Source organism: Solea senegalensis, linkage group LG11 (assembly GCF_019176455.1).
Source record: "Solea senegalensis isolate Sse05_10M linkage group LG11, IFAPA_SoseM_1, whole genome shotgun sequence".
Classification (NCBI taxonomy): Eukaryota; Metazoa; Chordata; class Actinopteri; order Pleuronectiformes; family Soleidae; genus Solea; species Solea senegalensis.
The window spans coordinates 9,610,925-9,634,733 of NC_058031.1; the positions used below are offsets into that span (position 1 = coordinate 9,610,925).

At 39.3% G+C, this 23,809-nt stretch overlaps 1 protein-coding gene across 1 annotated transcript; it reads left to right on the top strand.

Moving 5' to 3' along the window:
* Window positions 1–121: 121 nt before the first annotated feature.
* cry3a (cryptochrome circadian regulator 3a) lies at window positions 122–22,796 on the top strand. Its single transcript, XM_044038338.1, has 15 exons — window positions 122–288; window positions 2,772–2,935; window positions 10,087–10,195; window positions 10,391–10,533; window positions 11,058–11,242; window positions 13,273–13,361; window positions 13,445–13,585; window positions 13,859–14,170; window positions 14,420–14,571; window positions 17,912–18,114; window positions 18,225–18,335; window positions 18,415–18,591; window positions 18,743–18,823; window positions 19,584–19,711; window positions 20,808–22,796. The coding sequence occupies exons 2-15, from the start codon at window positions 2,778–2,780 to the stop codon at window positions 20,814–20,816; spliced, it is 1,998 nt and encodes a 665-aa protein (XP_043894273.1). The 5' UTR covers window positions 122–288; window positions 2,772–2,777; the 3' UTR covers window positions 20,817–22,796.
* The last annotated feature ends 1,013 nt before the right edge of the window (window positions 22,797–23,809 follow it).

Here is a 23,809-nt window from a genome sequence, read left to right on the forward strand (position 1 = left end):
GATTTATACCGATTTAAAAAAGAAAAAATATCGTGTGTCTGTGGACAAACAACTGTGTCATGAACGCACCATGAGAGTAAAATCAAGGCGAGGCATGCGCAGTGAGTCAAACTCTTATGAAACGGTAGTGCAGCAGCAGAAAGCAAGTACAGGGAGACGAGAGAATCTCTGGCTCAAACTACAGGCAACCACTAGCCACACGACACATCCTGAGCGCCATATCAGAGGGAAGAAATGCTTCTTTCTTTGGGTTTGACATAGATATCCCCTCCGTGGTCTCACCACAAGGTATGTTGTGTCTTTTCGCTGCATTTTAGGCATTTGTTGTAACGTTAAAGTGGCTTTTTTCCTATGAACAGCGCCACCACTTATATAAGTATTGCTGTGGTGACCCCGATTTGGTCCACGGAGATGTTGTTTCTTTGCCAGAGATTTAAACCACTTGACAGTTTATATTTTCGACAGAGTTTGTCTTGTTCACGTGCTTTGTATTGCTGCGCTATTCTGTGTTATTTCTGGTTGAGGGTTTGAATGGGGTGGGTGCAGTTATCAGCTTCCATTCAGAATAGACAGCGTGACCTAATTTCCATTTGGAGAAGTCAGAGGAGCCATCTCTGTGACTGTACTCTTATTTACACATAGTATTTTCCTTACACTAAGGCTTAGTGCCAAACTACAACTTAATAACTAATATTAAATATGCAGTGAATGTATATTAAAACAAACACAGGATTCCTATTAATGTCTGCTGTGACTTAGAACTGAGAAGTGCTTAATATAATATTTATAATATTATAATAAGGTCAACTTTTAAAATAGCTGGCTGGGAATTAAATAATTATAAATGCTTGTGATTCAATGACACTGTCTCTTCCAGGGTTGCAACTAACTATTATTTTTCAATATTGATGGTTCATGAAATTGTTTATTTACTCATAATCTGGAAACAAAGTCCTCATATGTCGTGTTTTACTCACAAACCAAATATATTCTGGTCTCTGACATATAGGAGCAAAGAAAACAGAAAGATTTAAAGTAGTCCAAGTAGTCAACAAGTGGCAATTATATATTGAGTAGTTGATTACTTATTAATTAAAAGTTTCATCCCCTTTTTAACACTGTCCTAATTACAGAGTTATACTTGTAAGCCTTGGTTTATATACAAACCCTCCGTCTTCACCTATTCATCATCAACCCCTGCTCCTTCTTCGAACCACATCTAATATTCAGTGACGGCAAATACTATGAGTGTGGAGGCTTATTGCATGTGCACTGTGAGTTATTTCATTCATCTGTATGGACCTAAAAAAAAATTGGTGCTGCAGTCAAACATAGCTTGCTTGAACGTTTTATAATGGCTGAAGAAGTAGAAAGATGTCAATATAGGTATTTTGGACTTGGCTGTGGCTCAGATGAGCACACCTCTGCCAAAGATGTTGAGTCAGGATTAGGCATCTTATTGGGGCCATGGGAAACAGGTGGTGGACCAGCTACTCAGAGCTGGTCCTGATCTCTTGGGGGGGCTGCAAGTAAAATTACGCTTAGGAGCCCTCTCTACCTGACCCATGAGTTATGTAAATTATTTTAATTGCGACACGGTGAAATACCCTACTGAACTAAAATACTCCCTCATTTATGCAAGCTGCTTCATTTGTGAGTCTGTGCAAATTGGAGATGAACAGAACTCAAATAAGCAAAACTCAGCTGACATTTTATCGCAATAATTATTGCATGAGCATCGCACATCATCTTTGATTGTTTGTTGTCGCAAGTTGTTTGGTCCTAAGAAAAGCTTTTGAAGGTGCAAACTAGTTGCATTGTAGATGCTATTAAAAACTTTTAATCATTTGGATTAATTTTACATACAATTGGCAGTGGATTCCCAGTGGAGAGCAGAAAAATGCTGGAGCAAATGTCAAAAAAACACTTTTAGTTCACCTGTCAGGAACCTCAGCTGATCTGTTGAATTTCAACAAACTAGTCATTTTTAAAGCTGTTTCTTTCATTCATTCATTCATTCATTCATTCATTCATTCATTCATACATTGTGTGGTTCTTCCACTGCCCTCTGCTGTTCAGTTAACTAACCAGCTGCTGAGATCCACAATACACCACATTATCCTCAAACTGACAAGAAAGTGCATGGTGGTTTTGTAAGGGTAAAACCCCACAGTAAAAACTATGCAGTTGGATTCACGCAACAGGAAAGCTAGTGCTTATACTTCTATACTGGTACAGAACATTTGCGACGTATGTGATAGATATAGATGTTTAAACTGCAGTAAAATATTATTTTCACTGTCTTTCCCCCATACACAGACGACTGAATGTGTTTTGTGTATGAAAACAAAGCTTTGTCACTGATTCTTAGTTTGAAGAATTGTATGCAATGTAGTGTTAATAGGACACAGTAGAAAGACAGGAAAAAGTGGAACAGACATAAAGTAAGTGATATGCAACTGTTGGTCTATTTGATCAAAAATAGCTGGGTATTATAAGCTATAGGTCTAAATATCTGGCCATTCAGTAGGCCTGTGGTTCCTATTGAGATGTTTCTATTCTTCACACATCCCACGCTATTGGTAAATGAAACACCTTTGGATGATTCAGTTACCACTCCTGTTGGGAGACATTCAGGTTTTGTAAATGACAGCATTGTTCTGTGTGTACAGACATATTAATTCAGTTCAGTAAAAAGAAGCATATTGTCACTTCCATCTCCTCATAGGTCCATCTTATTCACTTGCTTAAATTCACTTTTCTCTTTTCAGCAAAATATGGCCCGAAATTCCATCCACTGGTTCCGGAAAGGCCTCCGTCTCCATGACAACCCTGCTCTACAGGAGGCAGTGCACGGGGCAGACACAGTGCGCTGCGTTTACTTCTTGGACCCATGGTTTGCAGGCTCCTCCAATGTCGGGGTTAACAGGTGGAGGTAAGAAGATATTTTTTTTCTTTTCTTTTTTGGTCTCTGTTGCTTTCATTTGAATATTTTACTGTTTCTTAAAGGTCCAATGCGTAACATTTAGGAGGCTTTATTCGCAAAATTGAATATACTGCCCATATGTAAGTGTATTATTATTGTATAAGTGTTTTGTAGCATACTGTATGTGCTTCAGGCAAGGGTCACACTTGTTTGCCATGTTATTACAGCAGCCCTAACAGTACTGCAAGTACAACACTTGCAAACTTGCATGAATATTAATTAAGGTATTACTAAAAAATGAGATCTACCTAGATCTACGAGAACCTCTTCAGCTGATCGATGGAATGTGCAGTCTCTCATTTAGGTGTCAGTTATTCTTACACACTGGACCTTTTTGTTGTAATATTTAGACTAAACCAAATCATACGACTGAGACCAACACAGTCTAGTAAGATAAGATGATTAACAGGATATAAATGGAAAAGAATATCTAATTTATGGGACACAGAATTATGTTGTTATTGTTTTGTTCAGTTTTTTTTCACAAATAATTTGATCTGAACTAAGTTCAATTTTTTTTATTTTTTTTTGTTTTGGAGGGGGGAGTTATGATGGTCATGACTCCTATAAGGTTTTTTCATTTTTAATCTCTACTGGAAACCTTGACTCTAACTGCAGACTTGCTGTGAGAAGTAGCAGAGCTGCAATGCTTTGACACACAACATGATGTCAGCATTTCTCTTAGTTTGAAGTTGTGCTGGTAATATCTAAACCTTGTAGAGTTTTAAATGGTTGGATTGGTGGATATTGACTTTTCTTTATTTTGTGGCAAACCCCCAAATGCTTCTGTTTTGTGGTGTGATTTGAAGGGAATATATATATGTATGTACATATATTTATATATATATATATATATATATATATATATATATATATATATATATATATATATATATATATATATATATATATATGTATATATATGTATATATATATATATATATATATATATATATTTTTTTTTTTTTTTTTTTTTTTAATCCTTCTTTAGTCGGCCAGTCAGTCTCATTGAGATCAATATCTCTAATAAAACTCAACATCTCTGACCTGGTTGCACTTTCTCAGTTGGGGGTCTCTTCATGGGTTGGCTCTTAGAAAAGGTGTACAAGCTTCCAGGACAAATTGGTAGTGTGGACGGGGGAGTGTGTGTATTATTTTAAATAATCTCTGTCCCATGTTGTGTAAATGGATGTGAGATCACGTGAAGGTTGAATTTATACAACCATCATGCCTGCTCCACAGGGGATGAGACTCTGTATCACTTGAATGTTCATTGCTCATTGGTCCATTTTTTTTCTTTCTTTCTTTTTTTCTTTTGTGCTATTAGTAGTCCCCACCTATGGAGGGTCAGTTATGAAGTCAGTGATCCTGTGATATCCAGCTGATTGTGATACTAAAAATGTGAAGGGGTGTTGGTGGTGGCATATAGGCAGGAAAGGCACATGAGTGATGCACATCTCATTCGCTGGTCTCAGATTCCCAAACCTAATCTTTTGATTACCATTAAAACTCTCTTCAAACTACAGGATTGAGGATTAGGACTGTATTTCCCTTGAAATGACTTCCTGGATCCACTAAATGTAAAATATAGATCAGTTAATTCAAAGCCATCCTATGCCTACAACATGTTGCACGCAAAAAGTGATTTCACTGATCTTTTCACAAACACAAACACTACATGTAATAGTTTTTTTTTTTTTTTTTTATTTGTTTAACACACTGTGAGAAAACTGTGAGGGCTTATTTCATACAGTATGTAAATACACTGAGCCGTTGAGGTAGCCCTTAACGGATGTCGATAGCACTAATAACCACCAGGGACATTAACACCTCTCCAGCTGTACCGACACCTGCAGGTCTGTCTAAAGCAGATCATCATCCAATTACCACTGGTATTTTTACCTAAATCTGGGGCTTAAAAAGTCTCATAGGTCTTTTTGTGCATGGATTAAAGCATTAGCCACGTTTCTCATGAAGCACAATGCAAAGTTATTATTAAATATTACTCTTTTAGAAAGTAATATTACTTATTTCATGATATCAAAAGCACTAAGTTACATTACTCCTCTTAAGATGGCAATAAAGGACAAAACAACAAATCACACAGGAATGTAATGTTACTTTGCTTTAAAAATAATATTTGTATATAATATTACTGTTTTATAAAGTCTAATTGTTTTCAGTCATATAAAAGGGGGACCAAGGAATGGTCACCAAGGAATGAGTAAGTGTGTGTTCATCCACAATTGGGAAGGCTGGTTGTTGCTCTCTGTGTGTGTGTTACTCGGTTAACTACTTTCCTTCTGCCTCTGTGTGTGAATGCATCATTTGGCTACCTTGTCATTCATCACACAACAATCTGACTAGGGGTCTGCCTCTTTCTGTGTAGCTTCATTCACTAGAATTCAGTTCTTCCTGTGCAAATGGGACATACTTTAGAACCCACTTTACCAATGACGTATATCTTTACTGACCCAGATTATAGGAGTTCCACAGTTGTTGTAAATAACGTCAGGTGTTATTTCTATACTATACTATACTACACTATGCTATAATGGTCTAGTTTCCAACAACAGAGCAAGTCAGCAACACCAAAGATTATAATAGATTAGATAATCAACAGGATAACTGGTGAGGTCTAGGTTAGTTGTTCCAGGACAATGTACGAGTTTCCAGAAATCCAAAGATTAAAACCTTGCTGGGGTAAAAACACAGGTGTGTCATATGTTACATGTGTATAAGTAATACATATGTGGTATATTGTATTCTTAAGACTATGCAGCTTTGTTGTTATTCTTTTTTGACCCATTTCCTCCATGTTTTGAAGCATCTCATGTTAAAGGTCAGACATGGCTTAAAAATATGCTAAGGATGTGCTGGATAACCATATGCTCTTAATTTAAAAGAGAATGCCTCAAATGTAGGTTTGGTTTCCATGAATGGAAAACAAGATCTAATCTTATTTGATGACCCAACTAACATCATCTTACAAAAGCAAGTGAACCAGTTTCTTTGTTTGTTTTTTTCATCACTGCTTCCGTGTTGTCTTGTCCAGAGTTCCTTATCCTATTAAATGTGGTAACGATGATCATTTAAATAAAAACACAGCCTCAGCTCATTTCATCTGCAACTTTTATTTACTGTAAAATCCCCAGCGCTTTATTTCCATTTCCCTTCATTTTCTCCATCTGATAGCAGCGACTTGTTAACTCTTGATACAAATTCAGGGCTTGAAATCCGCTGTCTTCTGACCAACATTTAGGGTGAAAACTGAATAGCAGTCAATGCATTCTTAAAATGAGAATCTAGAATTGTTTTTTCTTTTTCTTGTAGTGAAAAATGTGAGAATAGTCTGAATGAGAGATGTAGGTTAGTGTGCCAGAGCATGAAACTTCTGAGCGGTTATGTGATTCTGACCTACTTGAGAGGAGGCATGGCCTGTTACCCAACAGATGATGGCGGAAAACACTGGAGGTGAATAAAAGCCAGTGGGCACATCCGTTTGAAACAAAAACAAAGCATAATTTATTATCTGCTAAAATATGCGAGATCAGACGTAACACTTAATCAGAAGATAGTAACCGAGGTTATCAACTCCTGTATCACATGCTCTCTGAGCAAATCTCAGTTTACAGGATTGTGTTGAATCCACGTAATTTTAAGCTTCTGTTCTTGTGATGAGTAATCTGCACAGTTCATCGGTCAATAATAATAACTGCAAAGGAATGCAGCTCCTGTAAACTCATTGTATCAATGTGCCTTGAATAACAAAAGTGAATTTTGTTATACTTTTTACAGTAACACAATCTTGATTTTGTTATGGTAAGTAACACGTTTGACACCTTACTCTTGTTTGATTTGTAATACCACGTGTATGATATCCACAGAGGTTTTTTTGTGAAACATAGAACCGATAGTCAAAGTAAATGACCTACTTACCAAATAATATTTGCCAGAAAAACAAGCCTACCAACCTGAACGGGATCGAGCGCGGCTCTGGTGTTGTGTCATTCACAAAACAAACTGAACCTCTCGGGTCCTGGGTAAAAGTAGCCTGCTGAATAGTAGTATATTCAGTGGGTTAAACTGTCAGAATCTGCCTCAGCAAATCTAAGAACAATGCTGAACTGTAGATCAGTTAAAAAGACTTAAAAATCCTGAAAACGTGCATTAATCTCCAACATTTAGCAAAGAAATTTCTAAAATCTCAAATCTCACAGGTCCCTCTTATACACAGTCATGGATATATTCACAGTCACGGTCACATACAGTATGTATTATGTGGGTGGAAACCTCATGAGTGCCTTCTGCTGGATTCAATCAGGTACGACTTTAAATAGTCTATGATATTGCAGCATGAATTTAATAAACAGTTAATCATAGTTTGAACATGAACTTTACATCCCATGTTTGAAATAATATCGCATTTCAAATATAATTGACAACCCTAGTTGGATAACCCTACTAATATAATTCAAACAGACATAGTTTCATCCACAAAGGGAAATTGAAAGTATCCATGAGTAGTAATGATTTCTTTGTGATACTGTTTGGAGCAAAGAAAAATCTTTTTAAATGTGTTTTGGGTGTGTGTGCTTGTGTGCACACACCGCCAGCAATGAGGTTACTGGGCTAAGAAATTGTGTTGTTGTGTGGTCAAACCTGAGTGTGTCTGCTGAGACAGATGTAGGCCAGGGCATTTATGTAAGCAGTGATAAATGACAAGGTACATGTACACATGTACACACACACAGAGGCAGAAGGAAGTGGTTAACCTAGTAACACACACAGAGAGCTACAACCAGCCTTCCCAATGGATGAACACACAAATGCACACACATTTACTCATTCCTAATAGGCATGCACACACACATGCAACTTAATGTGTAACTTAACTTGTGTAGTGCTTTTAGTTCACTGAGTTTGAACGAGGTCAGTGGAGATAAGTTACATGTCTGGACCAACTGTTGTTAACAGTGGGACTTAAGGTAAAGAAATGCACTTAATGCCCAGTTTGCTTTTAGCGAAAACTGTTTCCATGGTGTTGGCCGATATCAAGAAACAAGCTTCATTTCCTTTTCACATAACAAATGCTTGCATGGCTGCAGGTAGAAGTGAAGACATTGTGTTTGTTTTTTTTGTTTTTTAAAGATTGATTTAGTATGTGTGACATTTATACAAAACAATTATGTAAAAACAAATATTCCCATCATAATTCAGTGACTCTGTAAGGATGTATTTTCTACCATATTATGATGTTGTATTTCTGGAATATGTAAAACATTTGATACAATTCTGCCCGTAATCACTGGATCAGATATCACGGAAAGGTTAATTCATAAATGTATTTGTACAAATGTCAAAGAGAGGATTGGATTGATATCAGTTTCTGTAGAAATTCATGGTTGTGATATTGGTGTCACGTGGCACACAAAAAAAGTTGTATTGTGCCACCCCTAACATTTGAAGTCAGTTTAGTTCTTTTTTTTTCCAGCATCGATTAGGCCTGCAGCCACATGGAAAACAAATGTTTTCTCCTTGTTGCTACATTATTAATTCTGCACAACAAGAAAGTTCTAGGTAAAGGTCATTGTGCTGTCAGAGGTCAAGTCATAATGTTAAAGAAGCATCTTGGGTTCAGAGGGATGAAAGTGACATTTTGGATTTATTAATCGTTAATATTGATTAATCTATTATTTTGCAGTTAAGTTGTTTAGTCCAGAAAATGCAAAAAATATAAAATGTCAATTGGTGTGTCCTGAATCTCAGTGAGAATGACGTCAAAGCTTTTGTTTTGTCCACAAACAAAAATGTGAATTTACTGTCACTAAGGAGCAAAGAAACCAGAAAGTATTGGGGGTGGAGTGGCTCAGTGGTTAAGACCGGTACCCTGTGTGCGAAAGACATCATGGTCGCAAGTTCTACTCCACCCCTGGCTGATTGCACTCAATTCCATTGTAAGCCGCTTTGCTTTAGCATCTGCTAAATGTAATGTAATGTAATGTAATATTCACATTACTAGCTAAAATTAGTAAAGCTATTAATTTGATGAAATACTCTAAGTAATTAATCTGTAATAAAAATAGTTGGTGATAAATTTAGTAGTCACAATATTCAATACTTTACTGCAGCTATAGTTGAGACATTTGTGTTGTTCTTATGGCAACTATTCAAACATGTGTATGTGCCAGTTAAGTTTATTGCCTTGAGGCATTGAGTGCACCTCTGCACTGTGTGTAACTGAAAAACTCTTTGTGTTTTATTAGCATAATGGCCTGTCTTTGCACACTATGACTCACAATAAACCCTAACGCTCACCCATCATTCAGACCTCGAAAAAATAAGTGTTCAATCCAATTTTCCCTTGTCACTTAAATCTAAACCATGTGGTTCTTTTGAAATAAACTATTACACACATCATACACTGCTACATTTTAACCCTCTGTTTATTTGTGTGGTTCATAGCTTTTTACTTCATTATTGAAGTTTATTCTAAAACCCCAAATTAAAGGAGGTCTGAGGTATGGAAGCTCCTACACATGCTTCATACATTTTGCCTCTGTCTGTCTCATGCATCAGTAGGCACGTGCCTTAAGAGTGCGCAACATTTGACGCTCAGCTCTGCCCGTCTGTGTGCGGATTGAGAGCAAATGAGGCTTTGCCTGTGAGTAAGCCCTCCCCTGCCTCACCGATCAGGCCAGTGGGGTCAGACAGAAGGGAACACAACTGAGAGGAAATATTGTCTGGCTGCCTGGGTGTCAGTTCAGCTTGTCAGCTGTCTGCCTAGTCTGTGACTCAAGCCTGATTCTGCTAATGATCAGGACTGCGGGACAGACACAATAAATGAAACCTCAGTCACGGCTGTAGGTGCTCAACACTATGACGTCCTGTAACTTTGACCCTGTGAAGTCTTACTGTATTTATTTTACGTTCTATATTAGCTTTTTAACTGTGGATGTTCCACTCGCATCTAAAGCATATGCATAGATTAGACTTTATTGTGATCCCCAAAGATACCCAAAGCTTGCTTGTTTTGTGACTTTGTAGTCATTAAATATTGATCATGATTTGTTTTTGTCTTCTTTCTTTAACTTCTTTAGGTTTCTCCTCCAGTGTTTGGAGGATCTGGACTCCAGCCTTCGGAAACTCAACTCTCGTCTTTTTGTCATCAGGGGCCAACCAGCCAATGTGTTCCCACGTCTCTTTAAGGTCAACATCTACTAAAAATAGACAACATTTCTGAGGATCTCATTTATACAGTATCAATAAAGCAAAAAGCACTTGCTGTCACTGTTTTGTGTCACTGTAAAGTGAGTTTTTCTTCAAATTGTACAAAACAGTCGCATTGTCCTTGGTTGAATGTGCAGCTCCGAAAAATAATTCCTTTCTCTGTGTCTGTCTCAGGAGTGGAAGATCTCTCGGCTGACCTTTGAGTACGACTCAGAGCCTTTTGGGAAGGAGAGAGATGCAGCCATCAAGAAGCTGGCCATGGAGGCAGGAGTGGAGGTCATGGTCAAGATATCACACACCCTCTACGACCTGGACAAGTGAGGATAAGACAAACAGACACACTTATATACTCGTAAAGATGCAGTGCATGGGCTTAGATTGATGTGGAGCAACATTAGTGTAGCTGCATACAGTACTCACCAGTCCAGATGAAACTGTCCAAAAGTGAAAAGCTAAAACTGTGCTTTTTGCCTCTTGATGTAATTTCTTCTACCAAACTGAATATGCAAACAAGCTTGTCCGTGCTTGTCTTATCCAGTCTATACTTAAAACCAACATGATGGTGATTTCTTTGTCCATATATGCACACAATCATCCACCTGTAGCTGTGTAATGGAGAGGGGATGAATGGGTGGATGTGGAAACACAGTTTAAGTTGTTTTTATTTATAATGAAGGCTGCTGGGGCTAAATGTATATTCAGCTTCACTACTTGTGTGGAAAAAGTTGACACTTCTTAGAATCTTCTCAGAGTGGAGTTTTAAAATTATTAACCTACTTGCAGATAGTGATTTTGACTTCAGATTAAAATGTGACTAATCCTCTTTTCTGCCACTCTCTAGGATCATAGAGCTGAATGGTGGGCAGCCTCCTCTCACCTATAAGCGTTTCCAGACTCTGATCAGTCGACTGGATCCTCCTGAAATGCCTGCGGAGACGCTGTCAGACGCCACAATGGGTCGCTGTGTTACCCCTGTCTCAGATGACCATGGAGACAAGTATGGCGTCCCATCACTGGAGGAGCTAGGTGAGAAAACAAAGAGGCACTTCTGAACTTTGATAAGTGTACTAGACTTTCTTTGCATGTTTCTAAAGGAAAGTTTAAGTGGGTTTTCTTCATGTTAAAATACGTTTTTCATATTTGAGTAGGGTGACCAATTTAATCACACTGCCTCTGACATGGTCAAAAATACTGTGTGCTACCCACATCACACTCACCTGCTGCTCATTACCTGGAGCCTATATACACTCCTGGACTAAGACACCACCAAGTGGTCAAATGCAAGAACTGCATATGCATGCATATAGTCAAGTATGAGATTAAAAATGACCCCAAAATGAATCATCCATCATTCTGTGTAGGGCAGGATGATACAGCAATAAGATGCAGACACCAAGAAGGATTTTAATATAAATGGTGCTCTACATAAGGAAATTTTATTGCAGTACACAGTGATGCTGATCTATTTTTATTTTCCTTGGAGTGGCTGTAATATGCTTTCGTAAAAAAGAAGAAACACAAAGAAGCACCCTCAAAATGTTTCAGAAGGGAATTCTACTGCTAAAAAATGTTTTTTGCCCCTGCGCTGCCACTGTATACACATAAACACTCCCTCAGTAAGGTCCCAGAGCCCATTTTCAAATAAAAAAACATTGTTTCTGTTCATGGAGGTCAAATGGAGACAGAAAAATAACAACATAATAATTAGGTCATAATTAAAATCCTACCTAAAAAAAAAAAAAAAGGTTTGAGATTTGTATGTAATGGAAATCCCTTCTATAATTAACACTGTATTCTCAGCATCCCTCTTTAGACTTTCAATCTAGTTTCTCTATTTGAAGGTACAGCTCCTCTAAGCCCTCACTATTGGATTAAATAGGTGGCACACTCACTGTTTCTGTCCAGATTTTTGCTTTCCATTCACAGATGGTGACAGTCCATTCATACACTCGGCATCCCTGTAGCCATCTGTTGCTAACACCTCTGCAACTGTTTCACTAATAGAGAAGATTTTTAAAGTCTTAATTCCCTAGTACTGTCAATGCAGGTGACTGACTTTGCTCCTTAAAGGTTTATTCCTCACAACATGCTTGTCATCTAAAATAGCCAGGTAACATCCTATAACCCTCTTACACTCTGTCAGTGCAGTTGTCTGGTTTCCGTTCACAGAAGGCCACTGTCCATTCACAACCTGACAGCGCTGCCTAGATCTGCTGCTCACACCTGTACCCTCTGTCCCCAGTGAACCCTCTAAAACGGGTGAATTAAGAAACATGCCTGCCTGACAGGATATTTAAGATAGATTTGTGTTTTTGTATAAATCAACCAGGGTCATTTTGAATCACTACATAAATATAACTTTATGCTGGAAGGTTTTTCAATCAATTCAAGTTCATTCAACTGTGACAGTTATACAGAATATGCTATGTGTCACATTTATCTTTTTAGTTTTGTTTTGTATCACACATCTCTTATATACACAAGAGAATATGGTTTATTTTTAACGGTGTATGGGAGAGTGTTATCATGTCTTCTCACTGTTCCTCTAATAAAGGGCTTGCATAGTGTTTGAGAGTATAAATGTAAACAAGCGGGTGTGCAGATGGAGACATCAAATATGTCTTTAAATGTCTAAAACGCTGGGGGTGGAGTGGCTCAGAGGTTAAGACCGGTACCCTATGTGCGAAAAACATCATGGTCGCAATGGTCGCAAGTTCGATTCCACCCCTCGCCGATTGTACTCAATTCCATTGTAAGTCGCTTTGGATAAAAGCGTCTGCTAAATGACATGTAATGTAAATGTTCTTAACACGGCATATGCAGTATATGTATATGGTTTTTATTCCACTCATGAGTGCAACACTGTTGTTGATTCATACAAATATTTGGGGTGGAGGGGCTCAGTGGTTAAGACCAGTACCCTGTGTGCGAAAGATATCATGATCGCAATGGTCGCAAGTTCAACTCCACCCCTGGCTGATTGTACTCAATTCCATTGTAAGTCGCTATGGATAAAAGTGTCTGTTAAAATGTAATGTAATGTAAAATATTTTCAGGTTTTGACATTGAGGGCCTGCCCTCTGCAGTGTGGCCAGGAGGAGAAACTGAGGCTCTGACGAGGATTGAGCGCCACCTTGAGAGAAAAGTTAGTACTGCTTCTGTATTTGGATATTCACATAGCTGAACTCTGAAAATGTAGTTTGATATAATATTATTCTCTTTTTCCAGGCATGGGTGGCTAACTTTGAGCGCCCCAGGATGAACGCCAACTCGTTGCTGGCCAGCCCAACAGGCCTCAGCCCCTATCTTCGCTTCGGCTGCCTCTCCTGTCGCCTTTTCTACTTCAAACTCACTGACCTCTACCGCAAGGTAATTTTACAACCTCTTTTTATCAACAGTCAGAGTTTTATCGTATTTGTGAGCCTTTTAAAAGTAGAATTGCATATTGTGATATAAATTGATTTCAAATGTATTGTATTTAAAACGGTAATGTCTGTTGATGAGTCTGCATGTCTCATAGTCTGCTGTGCACAACTGAAGAGAACTGTACTGTAGGATATTTCACATTTTAAACGTCTTTGCATCAATGTCTTTGATGGCCTAATTATTAAAGTCTTTGCATCCTCTTTTACTTCTTTCTAGGTAAAAAAGAACAGTTCCCCCCCACTCTCTCTGTATGGACAGTTACTGTGGCGTGAGTTCTTCTACACCGCAGCGACCAACAACCCACGCTTTGACAAGATGGAGGGCAATCCCATCTGTGTCCGCATTCCCTGGGACAAAAATCCAGAGGCACTTGCCAAATGGGCTGAGGCCAAGACTGGCTTTCCCTGGATTGATGCCATCATGACTCAGCTGAGGCAGGAGGGCTGGATCCATCACCTGGCCAGACATGCGGTGGCCTGCTTTCTCACCAGGGGCGACCTTTGGATCAGCTGGGAGGAAGGAATGAAGGTGAATTGCAACATTGATTTTCATATGTATCATACATACTGATATATATGAATAGAGCGAGAGTCGTTTCTCAAGGTTTTGGATTATTTTTGTCAAGACTGGATTACTGCAATCATATTACTGTCTTACAAAGTGTATCCAGTTTATAATAAACTTATGTAGATAGCTATGGAACAGTACATCTTAGATTTCTGAAAGCTCCTGCAAAGCACCTTTGCGTCAGGTTTAAACAGATATCTGTCTCTGCAGGTCTTTGAGGAGTTGCTTCTCGATGCAGACTGGAGCGTGAACGCAGGCAGCTGGATGTGGCTGTCCTGCAGTTCATTTTTCCAGCAGTTTTTCCACTGCTACTGCCCCGTGGGCTTTGGCAGGCGCACCGACCCCAACGGGGACTTCATCAGGTGGGTACCTTTCCTGGCATCGCCCCTTGGTGCCAACAGCTGACCCAGCCACATGAATGGCACTCTTCCTCCCTCTTTCTCTCTGGACTGCACACAAAAAGGAAAACATAGGAGCACTGAGAGACATCAGAAAGGCTATAAACATATGCACATGCAAAATGAAAGCAGGTTGAGTTTGTGGAAGGATATTTCAAAATTAAGATTTATAGAGGATACACATAGTAAAAGAGGTTATAGGTTATTACAATTAGTATTTGTTAATAATTTTCCCATCTTCTTGTCACTGTTTCAGTAGGAATTGTTTTTGGCTCAAAAAAAAGGAACCTTGTCCTGGTTCTCAGGGTTAATAGAGTTAAAGATAATACTCACAACACAGACACATTCAGTTTGCACACAATGACAGGTAAACAAAGACAGGGATAAAAAGAGAGATAGAGGGATCAAGGGAGACCTCCCGAACTTTGGGTAAGTGAATGAATGACAAAGAACATCCTTCCCTCCTCTCCCCATTTTATTTTCGCCCATTGCTTTGTATTTTTTTCTGTTAAAATTTCAGCACTTGAGTTTTAATATCAGGCATGTTATTTGTTATAATTTTAGTGTCCACGGTGTACTTCATTGCGTGTCTTTTTAATTGTTTGTGATTATCTGTTTGGTGATTGTGTACGCGTGTGCGTATCTCTAGTTAATATAATTGTTGCCAGATGATTTTTACTGCCAAGGTGTAGATTAATTCCTCTTTCTCTCGATGTGGCTCTGTGTTTGTGTATTGGCTCATCTGTTTTTTGGGGGGGGATTGGGGGAAAAGTTCAGCTATCCCTCTTCCCTTTGGAGATTGTAACTGATTGCTTTTAAGATGATTGGCCGTTCTCAAGCCCCTCCACCCAGGTGTAGCCGGGCTTCCAGCCTGGGCTGCCTTGGATGGAAGTTGGGGATTGAGTTGAGACTTTGGTAGCCGTTTGTTTTTACTTGCCTGTGCAACCCTGAGGGACGGGACTTTGCTCACGCCCCAGCAGCACCCTCTGGGCAGGATTTTAACTCGGTAGCGTCTCATTCCGTCAAAAGTGATTCTGACCGCTTGGTAGGGAAATGCCAATGCCTTGTCTGCATTCGTTAGGTAGAGGATTATGAATCATTTCCCGGAGGGTAGTGAGGAGAGGCATTGGACCAGCTGTAGCTCTGCCATCGCAGTGATGCACAGTTGGCATGGGTACTCGTTACCCGTGCCGTGCCATGCGAGCTGGTACACTGTCTAGGCGCTGGGCAAAGCCCCTCATCCAACCCCTTGTGAAATGTTCAGTGGTGCTCTGCTTATGTGAATGTAGCCCTGTCGGTTCAGGTGGATTTGGAGCAGTGGCTGGCTAATATACAGTAGCACTGAAAAAGACACATCAACATACCCACTCACAGAGAAGAACACACTGTTATACTACATGCACAAGAGACATTCACCTTTCATCTTATCTCAGTTTATCTCCGAATTCCGTTCAGATTATTTACTATTATTTACCATTTTTGTTAAATCTAGTTGGGGAAAAAAAACTGCATAATGAGGATTACGAGAAATACTGCATTAACCTGAGAAGTAATTCTCCATTGTATTCTAAAACACCAACTTATTAACCACCTTAACAAACATCCTGTCGAAAACACACACTGCATCACAAACCGTACACTCGCACTCTTCCTGTAATTGCCACCCGCTGTCCTTTTATGATCACTTGTTACTGGCAGGTTGCGGGTCTTCCTGGCAAAAGGGTTGTGGTCCCTTTTGGTGAAATGAGGGAGCCCCCTAGTGGGCCAGCCTAGAGCGTGGTGCTGTGGCTGTGGGAGGGGACAGTCAGCAGGGAGGCTTTGGGCCTGCTGACCACTTAAAAGACAACCACCACAGTCTGAGGGACAGGGGGAAAAGGCATGAGCTCTTTTCTCAGTCCACCACTGTCTGATCATGGGGAAGGGAGATGGGGGGGGGAGTTTGGAGGGAGGTTGGGGGAGCTGTGAGGTATAATGGAAGACTTCTGTCATCGACTAAGAGCTTTCAGTACTATACAGCTTTTGCTTTTTTTTTGTGAGTTTTAACGTAAGGAGGATTTAATGTAAATATTATTGAATGGGAATTTTTCTAGTGACCAGTGACTATTTATTATAGAATATATATATTCTATAATATATATATATATGTATATGTATAATTACATATATATATACATATATATGTGTGTATGTATATATGGCAGAACTTCACCACTATACACCAGCTCTGGTCAGGATTGGGTGGCGGGGCGGGGGGAGGGCTGCGGGTGGGATCAATACACTCTGCTTTCTAACCGCGTGTTACAGTAGACGTCTCCTAGCATCATCAATCCAATCTGCAGTGATCACTCTAGCGATGGGGCGATCTCCGTAAGCAACCGGAGCGCTGTCCATCCTGTGGGTGTGTGTGTGTGGGGGCGTGGGGGCGGGTCCACAGGGCCGCACCACCCCTGCCCACACCACTCTATCAGTGCTGCACTGTGCCGCTTCCCACAGTTCCACAGTTCCACTCGCCCCCCTCCTCTGTCCTGTCTGTCTCCCCTCCTCGGATTTGGTAAGGTTGGACCAAGTGCAGTAGGTAGGTTTCTTTTTTTTTGTCACATGGAGCAAATCCACGACAGTCCAAGGAAACACAAATCTAACAAAACTTCAGCAGGTTGGAATGGGATTGTGATCTCTTTGCTATGTTGTAGGCAGTGTTTTTATTGGCTTCATTTTCTGGATGGTCACACTTTTTGTCAGTGATGTGGCTGCTATCATACCAACTTACAGTAATAGTGGTTTGGGACCACAACCCCTTGTTTTTCTGAACTGTAGTCCTCACTGTGCACTGTGACAGTAACTGACTTCAGTGCCACAATCACCAAAAGTTCATACAGTAGTGTCAGATTTGCAGAACATTGTTACGCATACTCTCATCTACCGTAGTCATACTGTGCAGTGTTGTGGTTGTTTGTAGCTTTCATTTTGAAGACCAGCATGCTGTTATCCTTTACACTACATAAGTGTGCTGTAAAAGTTAAAGTGACACTTATCATAACATAATTATATCATTATAATTTTCTCAGTGAGAACAAATCTAAAAAGTTTTGTTCAATGTATGCACAATTATTACAAATAAGATACTGAAGGTACTGAATTTTAAATGTGTCACAGTAAATATAACTTTAAGCTATGATAACATTTTAAAGAATGATTCTTTCAATCCCTGCATCAGTCCTGCCCCTGATTTACTCCATATCAAGGTGTAACCTTATATATCCTGTTGACACAAGCTGGCGTATCTAATTTCTCCCTGTGCTTCCAGACGTTACTTACCTATCCTCCGAGGTTTCCCTGCAAAGTTCATCTATGACCCGTGGAACGCTCCAGAGTCCGTGCAGGCGGCAGCCAAGTGTATAATCGGCGTCCATTACCCGAGACCCATGGTGCATCATGCCGAGGCAAGCCGACTCAACATCGAGAGGATGAAGCAGATCTACCAGCAGCTTAGCAGATACAGGGGACTCGGTGGGTGATAGACAAACCTTGCATTTTGAATGGTAAAAATGGAAACATGCCTTTTGTTTTGAAATATCTTGATGTTTACTAAAACAACTTAATTCTTTTGTGTTCCGCAGGCCTGCTGGCATCAGTGCCGTCTACAAACGGCAATGGAAATGGAGGAATGATGGCCTACTCTCCCGGAGAGCAGCAGCCAGGGACCAACAACAACAACAACAACTCACAATGTAGGTCAATTCTCTTCACATAATGATGTGAATAATGTTTGTGCCATGAAAGGGGTGCTGACGTGTCATCTTCTTCCAGTGCCTGGAGTGTCGGGGAGCTCTGTCACAAAGGGCAACGGCAGCGGGAGCATACTACTGAACTTTGACAGTGAAGAACAGACAGGGCCTAGAAGTGTTGGACAGCGGCAGCAACGACTGCAACCACTGCCCCAGCAGCAGCAGGAGCCACAGCAACAACAACAAAAGCAACAGCATGGTAGGCGAGAACCTGACCTTTCAACAACATGATGCTGTGAAAATGTACTAACTCATAAAGTCAGTAATTGTTATTAAAATGCTGAAAAGGCATAGTTATATCACAAACATACTGTACGATGCTTAACTTTGATGAATTTGCTTTGATGCAGGATACCACTCAGTGCCAGACATCAGCCAGACCATAACCAGCAGCCGACTCTACCATGAGTTTGCTGTGCCTCAACATCCAGGTAGGAAACTGGCCAGATCTGATGTTGATGCGATCTTTTCCTGTGCTTTTCCTAGAAATGTCATGGCTTTTGAGCTGCTTTAATGATAGTTTTGCTCTGAAAAGTAGTTGCTCTAGTACAAATGTGTTCTTGCTTCAACAAGAAATCTCATATTGTAGGACTGTTACAGTAGCTGTAGTAAAGAAATAACGTAGTCACCACCACAACTGCACATAATGTCGCCTTGTATTTAGACCGCTTCAGATTGATACAATGGCTGCTGCACCAGTGGCTTAACAGGTGTCGTGTCCTTCTTAAGCAGCACTCAGTGACGAGTTAACCTGCTGCTGCTGCTGTAACAACATATTGTGACACTTCCTCTTTCACTGGCATTGGGCTGTGTCTAATAAAGCTCTCTACAGCTATTTCTGAACACACACATCTCTGGGTGAAGTCAAAAACAACAGTGACCACAATAAACCTACAGCCACTGTTGCACAATCATACTGAAGGGAAGACGGAGGGTGTATAAATGATAGATCTCCACAGCCCTAGTATTTTTAGAAAGTCATTCAGAAAGACAACTCAAGCCTTTTGTCCAGTGTAGAGGAAAACTTCCACAAAAGGGTGACTCCTCCACATCAATTGTCATTATTATCAGGTCCAGGATGCATCAAACCAAACCTTACTTTACTCCATGTATTGTTATACCTATAGCCCACTGTATCGGCAACATCATTTCCAATCACCTCTATGTCTTTCTTCTCGCTGACCCCCTCAGGAATCTTCCTGCACACCAGAGGAGGCAGCATCACAGGAAAACGGGAACGGGAGTCGGAACGTGAAGGGTCAGGGGAGGAAAACCCTACGTCTTGCTCTGTGCATAAAATTCAGAGGCAGAGTGCAGAGGTCAGCCAGCTTTTTTATTACTGACTGTGTAATTTAAGTGTTACTTAAATGATGGTTCAAATGTTATTGAAATATACCATTATGTACCATAAGCATGAAAACTGGAATGTACCAAGTGAGAAATTGAAAAAGGAAAACTATTACTTGAAGGTGGTCTGCAATGTTTGTGGCCGTACTGCGTTACAACTGTGGGCCACGTTTAAAAACCATCCCTGTGGCCACTACAGTTCAGTAAGGAACACCAGCATTCATGTGTTTTGTTTTGTTAAATTTAACTTCTTTCCAAATGGGTGAAATCTCTTACCGTGGTGGAGTCCCCTTCATATCCATGTTCCACTGAAGTTGGGCTGCAGTTGTAGCTCGACTACGTTGTTTTAATAGAATACAACCGTTTCCAAGTGTACGAACACTAGCAGGGAATTGATTTGGCTAGTTAGCATTAGGGAATTTTCCAGTCACGTCACAGACCAAAACAACGTCAACTGTTTATCTTTGTGACAATGACAAGGGTACACGACAGCGTAATGTGCAAGTGAGCATGAGGGAAACGGTGTTGCAAATAAAAAAGCTCTACAATGCAGAGCAAACACTATGATAATAATTTTTTATATTAATATACAGTCTAGATTAATAATATGAAGCACTACCATTATATGGAACATTTCATAAATCTGAGGTAAAACATTCATTTATGTGCTATACTTAAAACTGTGGTTATTTCAACATACACATAAGGTTTTGTTATGTTGCCTTTACTTGTCTCGCCGGAAAACATTAAGAATGTACACATTCATTTGCATCTGATCACAATTGTCACTTTATTGGCTTGACAGGAGTCATCCAGGTAAATGTCAGCAAGTCAAAAGATTCCCGTACTCAAAATAAAAAATACAAAACAGATGGTTGAACGCGGGACACCAACTATGCAAATCAAGCAAACAATGGAAGCTATCAAAGAGACACGGCAGGAAAAAAGGAGCTGCATTTCCTTTCTGGATGTTTCTGTAGCATTCCCTCTCAGCTGTGACAGAAAAAGCAAAGATGTACCATAATTCATCTTCTTAACCAACACTGTTGTTTTGGTTCTTTTCTACAGACCACCTAGAGCAGGAGGAGATTACACCGTCCAAATCTACACGAGAGTCACCACCTGGGCAGCAGAAAGAGGAAATCCAAAGGTCACTACTACTTGTTCTCCAAACAAACACAGGTCCAGACACGACCACTGCCACCTCCACCTCAAACACCTGAACTGCTGTCTGCCTTCACAGTCAGAAACTCCCCCTGGGTTGTAAACAAATAGATGAAAATGTGATTTCTGACTCTTTGACAGTTACATCATGATCCACTCAGCTCTGGAAACCTCACAAGAATGTGTAAAGGAATGATATGCCTCAAACATACAGCATACAGTGATGAATTATTTGTTACACATAAATTTAAAATGAATTTTAAAGTACACTTCTGTCTTAAAACTGCTGCTACCAGCCAGGATATACTGTAGAAACGCGGACACAGCTATAAAAGTGTTTTCCTTTGTTTTCTAAAGCCGCAAAGACTCAAATGAATTGTCTGTCCTTTCATACACAAACATAACTCCACTTTTGTTTTTATCGTTAGCATCCCAGTGTGCTGCATCCTCTAGTAACCAGGTTAACACTGTCACCAACACACAGTCATTAATACTCATTGATGTTATATTATTTGTCACAGATGGAACTTACTCATTATAGTGATAATATATGTGGATGTTTCATGTTGTCTGCATGAAATGCTTGTACATATGCTAATTGGGTTTGTTTTATGGGTTTTTTTAAGTATTACATTTTCCAAAAAACAATAGTCTGGATTTCCAAGGACAATTTTTAAAATGTTGTATTACTTTCTGTTATTATTATTATTATTATTATTATTATTATTATCATTATTATCGTTATTATTAGGCCTGATGCACATGGGTATTCACATGTATAGCCTTGCAGGTAATTTCAGGGAGTAACATCACTAGTTTGCACGTGCATACACGGAGGTTTATTTGGCAAGTGAACATGATATCCTTCAATTTAACACACATTATTCATTGTTTTTTCCATGGTAACGCATACCATTGCCTGGTCAGCGTATGACATGTGTTTTTTTTTATATTGGCAGCTAAAGAAACGGTTTAAATATTATTTTAGATCAGACAGGGGATGTTTTGTCAGTAAAACTTTCTTTAGACTGTGGAATCATGGTGACAAGTGTGGTTGTCATTGTAGTTCTTTGTGACAGGCGTTCTTCATCTTCAGAGGCAGACACATGGAGCCAGACACTTTTTAAGTTGTTTTCACACATGTTCATTAACATATTCCACAATTTGCATTGTCAACAAACAAATATGAGGAGGCCCTGTTCTGTATAGTTATTGGGAATTACAATTATATAGTTGAAGTTGTTGCTTTTGTCAACTAGGAACTGTTTCTTACAGTATTTGTCCACTTGCAGATCATGTCTCTGGTTTTACTCTCAGTTGGTTTCACTCAAATTAACAGCCAAAGTAAACATTTTATTTTTGGCACCCAGCTCACAGCTTGTCAGCAACAGACCATGGAATATTCTAAATTGCAATTAGTCATTCAAAAGTCCGTCACATTTTCATCACCTTTGTGTTTCCTCATACAACTGTCATCGTTCCAAATACATGTGACAAATAAAAGAAGTTTTAAGACATAAGACCGAAATCCAGAGTATCACTCTGGGGTTTTCCGTTGCTATGAAATGTTAACTTTGTTTCTTTGCGGTCAACAACCAAAACACATGTCAGTTTATGTAGGACAGGATGCATTTTAGAGATAAGAATAACCAATACAGTTGGTTCCAGTCTCCTCAAATGTGTCAGGTTTTTTTTAATTATTATTTCTTGTAAAAAGAACAAAAAAATTGCACCAAGGAAGGAGGAAAACAAAACAGTGAGTTGAGTCAATCAACTCACTGGGATCTCATTTAAATGATCCTAATTCTGTCTGTGAAATATAAGCATTAAACATTCCTCAGAAACCGGTAAATCCTCCAAATAAAGAATTGATTTTTGTACAAGGAGCTTTAATATCTCTCTCTCTCTCTCTCTCTCTCTCTATATATATATATATATATATATATGTATATATATATATATATATATATATATATATATATATATATATATATATATATATATACAAATATATATATATGTATATATGCATATATATGTGTATATATCAAATGTCTGACTATTTGCAACATTTTGTGACGTGGGTGTATTTAAACCTGAAATCTGACTAACCTTAAATGCAAACATCCCAGCAGATAAAAGGGATGAAGTTTGATTTTAAAAATGCAGTTGGTTGTAAAGAAATAGGAAGGGTCACAAAATGGCTGCTGTGAAGTTGTCTGTGGGAGGATATGTGTAAGATCACTAGGAAGATTTTTAAGGTTACACCCACCCTCCACTATCACCTTGACTCCTGGTGAAGAGAATGCAGTCGATTTGAAAACGGAATGTACAAACTCCCTGTAAAACCTCCTGACTCCACACACAAATATTATTCTTAGTGAGGACACTCGTAAACGTATTGCTAGCCCCTTTCCCCAACCTTAACTAAATGCCTAACCTTGAACTTAACTTATACCCAAGGACCAGCCAAAACAACCTCATAAGGTCAAAACTAAAAATAAAAAAATACTAGAGCACCCGAAGCAACAAGGGGCACCAGTTAATATATCACCGTTGCTGTACGTTCATCTTATCACGCCTTTCTCTATGAAAGTCAGTTCTTCCTGTTTCAGTTTCAAAGTAAATATTCTCCTCAGCAAAGTTGTAAACTGAAAGGAGAATTAAAGCAGAACTTTGCAAGTCTGGTCTCCTTTTTCTCTATGGAGCTCCCCCTACAGTTTCATAGTGCATATTTTTGCACCACCACTGTAAATATCCATCGATCCATTGTCTATTGATTTATTCTCACTGTTGTAAACCGTGTTGTAAACGATGCCATTCAAAAAACGGTCTGATTTTTACTGTGTGTGTGTGTGTGTGTGTGTGTGACAGTTGTTTCCTCCTCCTCAGTCCTTCTGACAACG

Coding starts and splice junctions, on each gene's coding strand:
- cry3a (XM_044038338.1), top strand. CDS start 2,778: ATGGCCCGAAATTCCATCCACTGGTTCCGGAAAGGCCTCCGTCTCCAT. Junction 2,936..10,086: donor GTCGGGGTTAACAGGTGGAG/GTAAGAAGATAT, acceptor TAACTTCTTTAG/GTTTCTCCTCCAGTGTTTGG. Junction 10,534..11,057: donor ACCCTCTACGACCTGGACAA/GTGAGGATAAGA, acceptor GCCACTCTCTAG/GATCATAGAGCTGAATGGTG.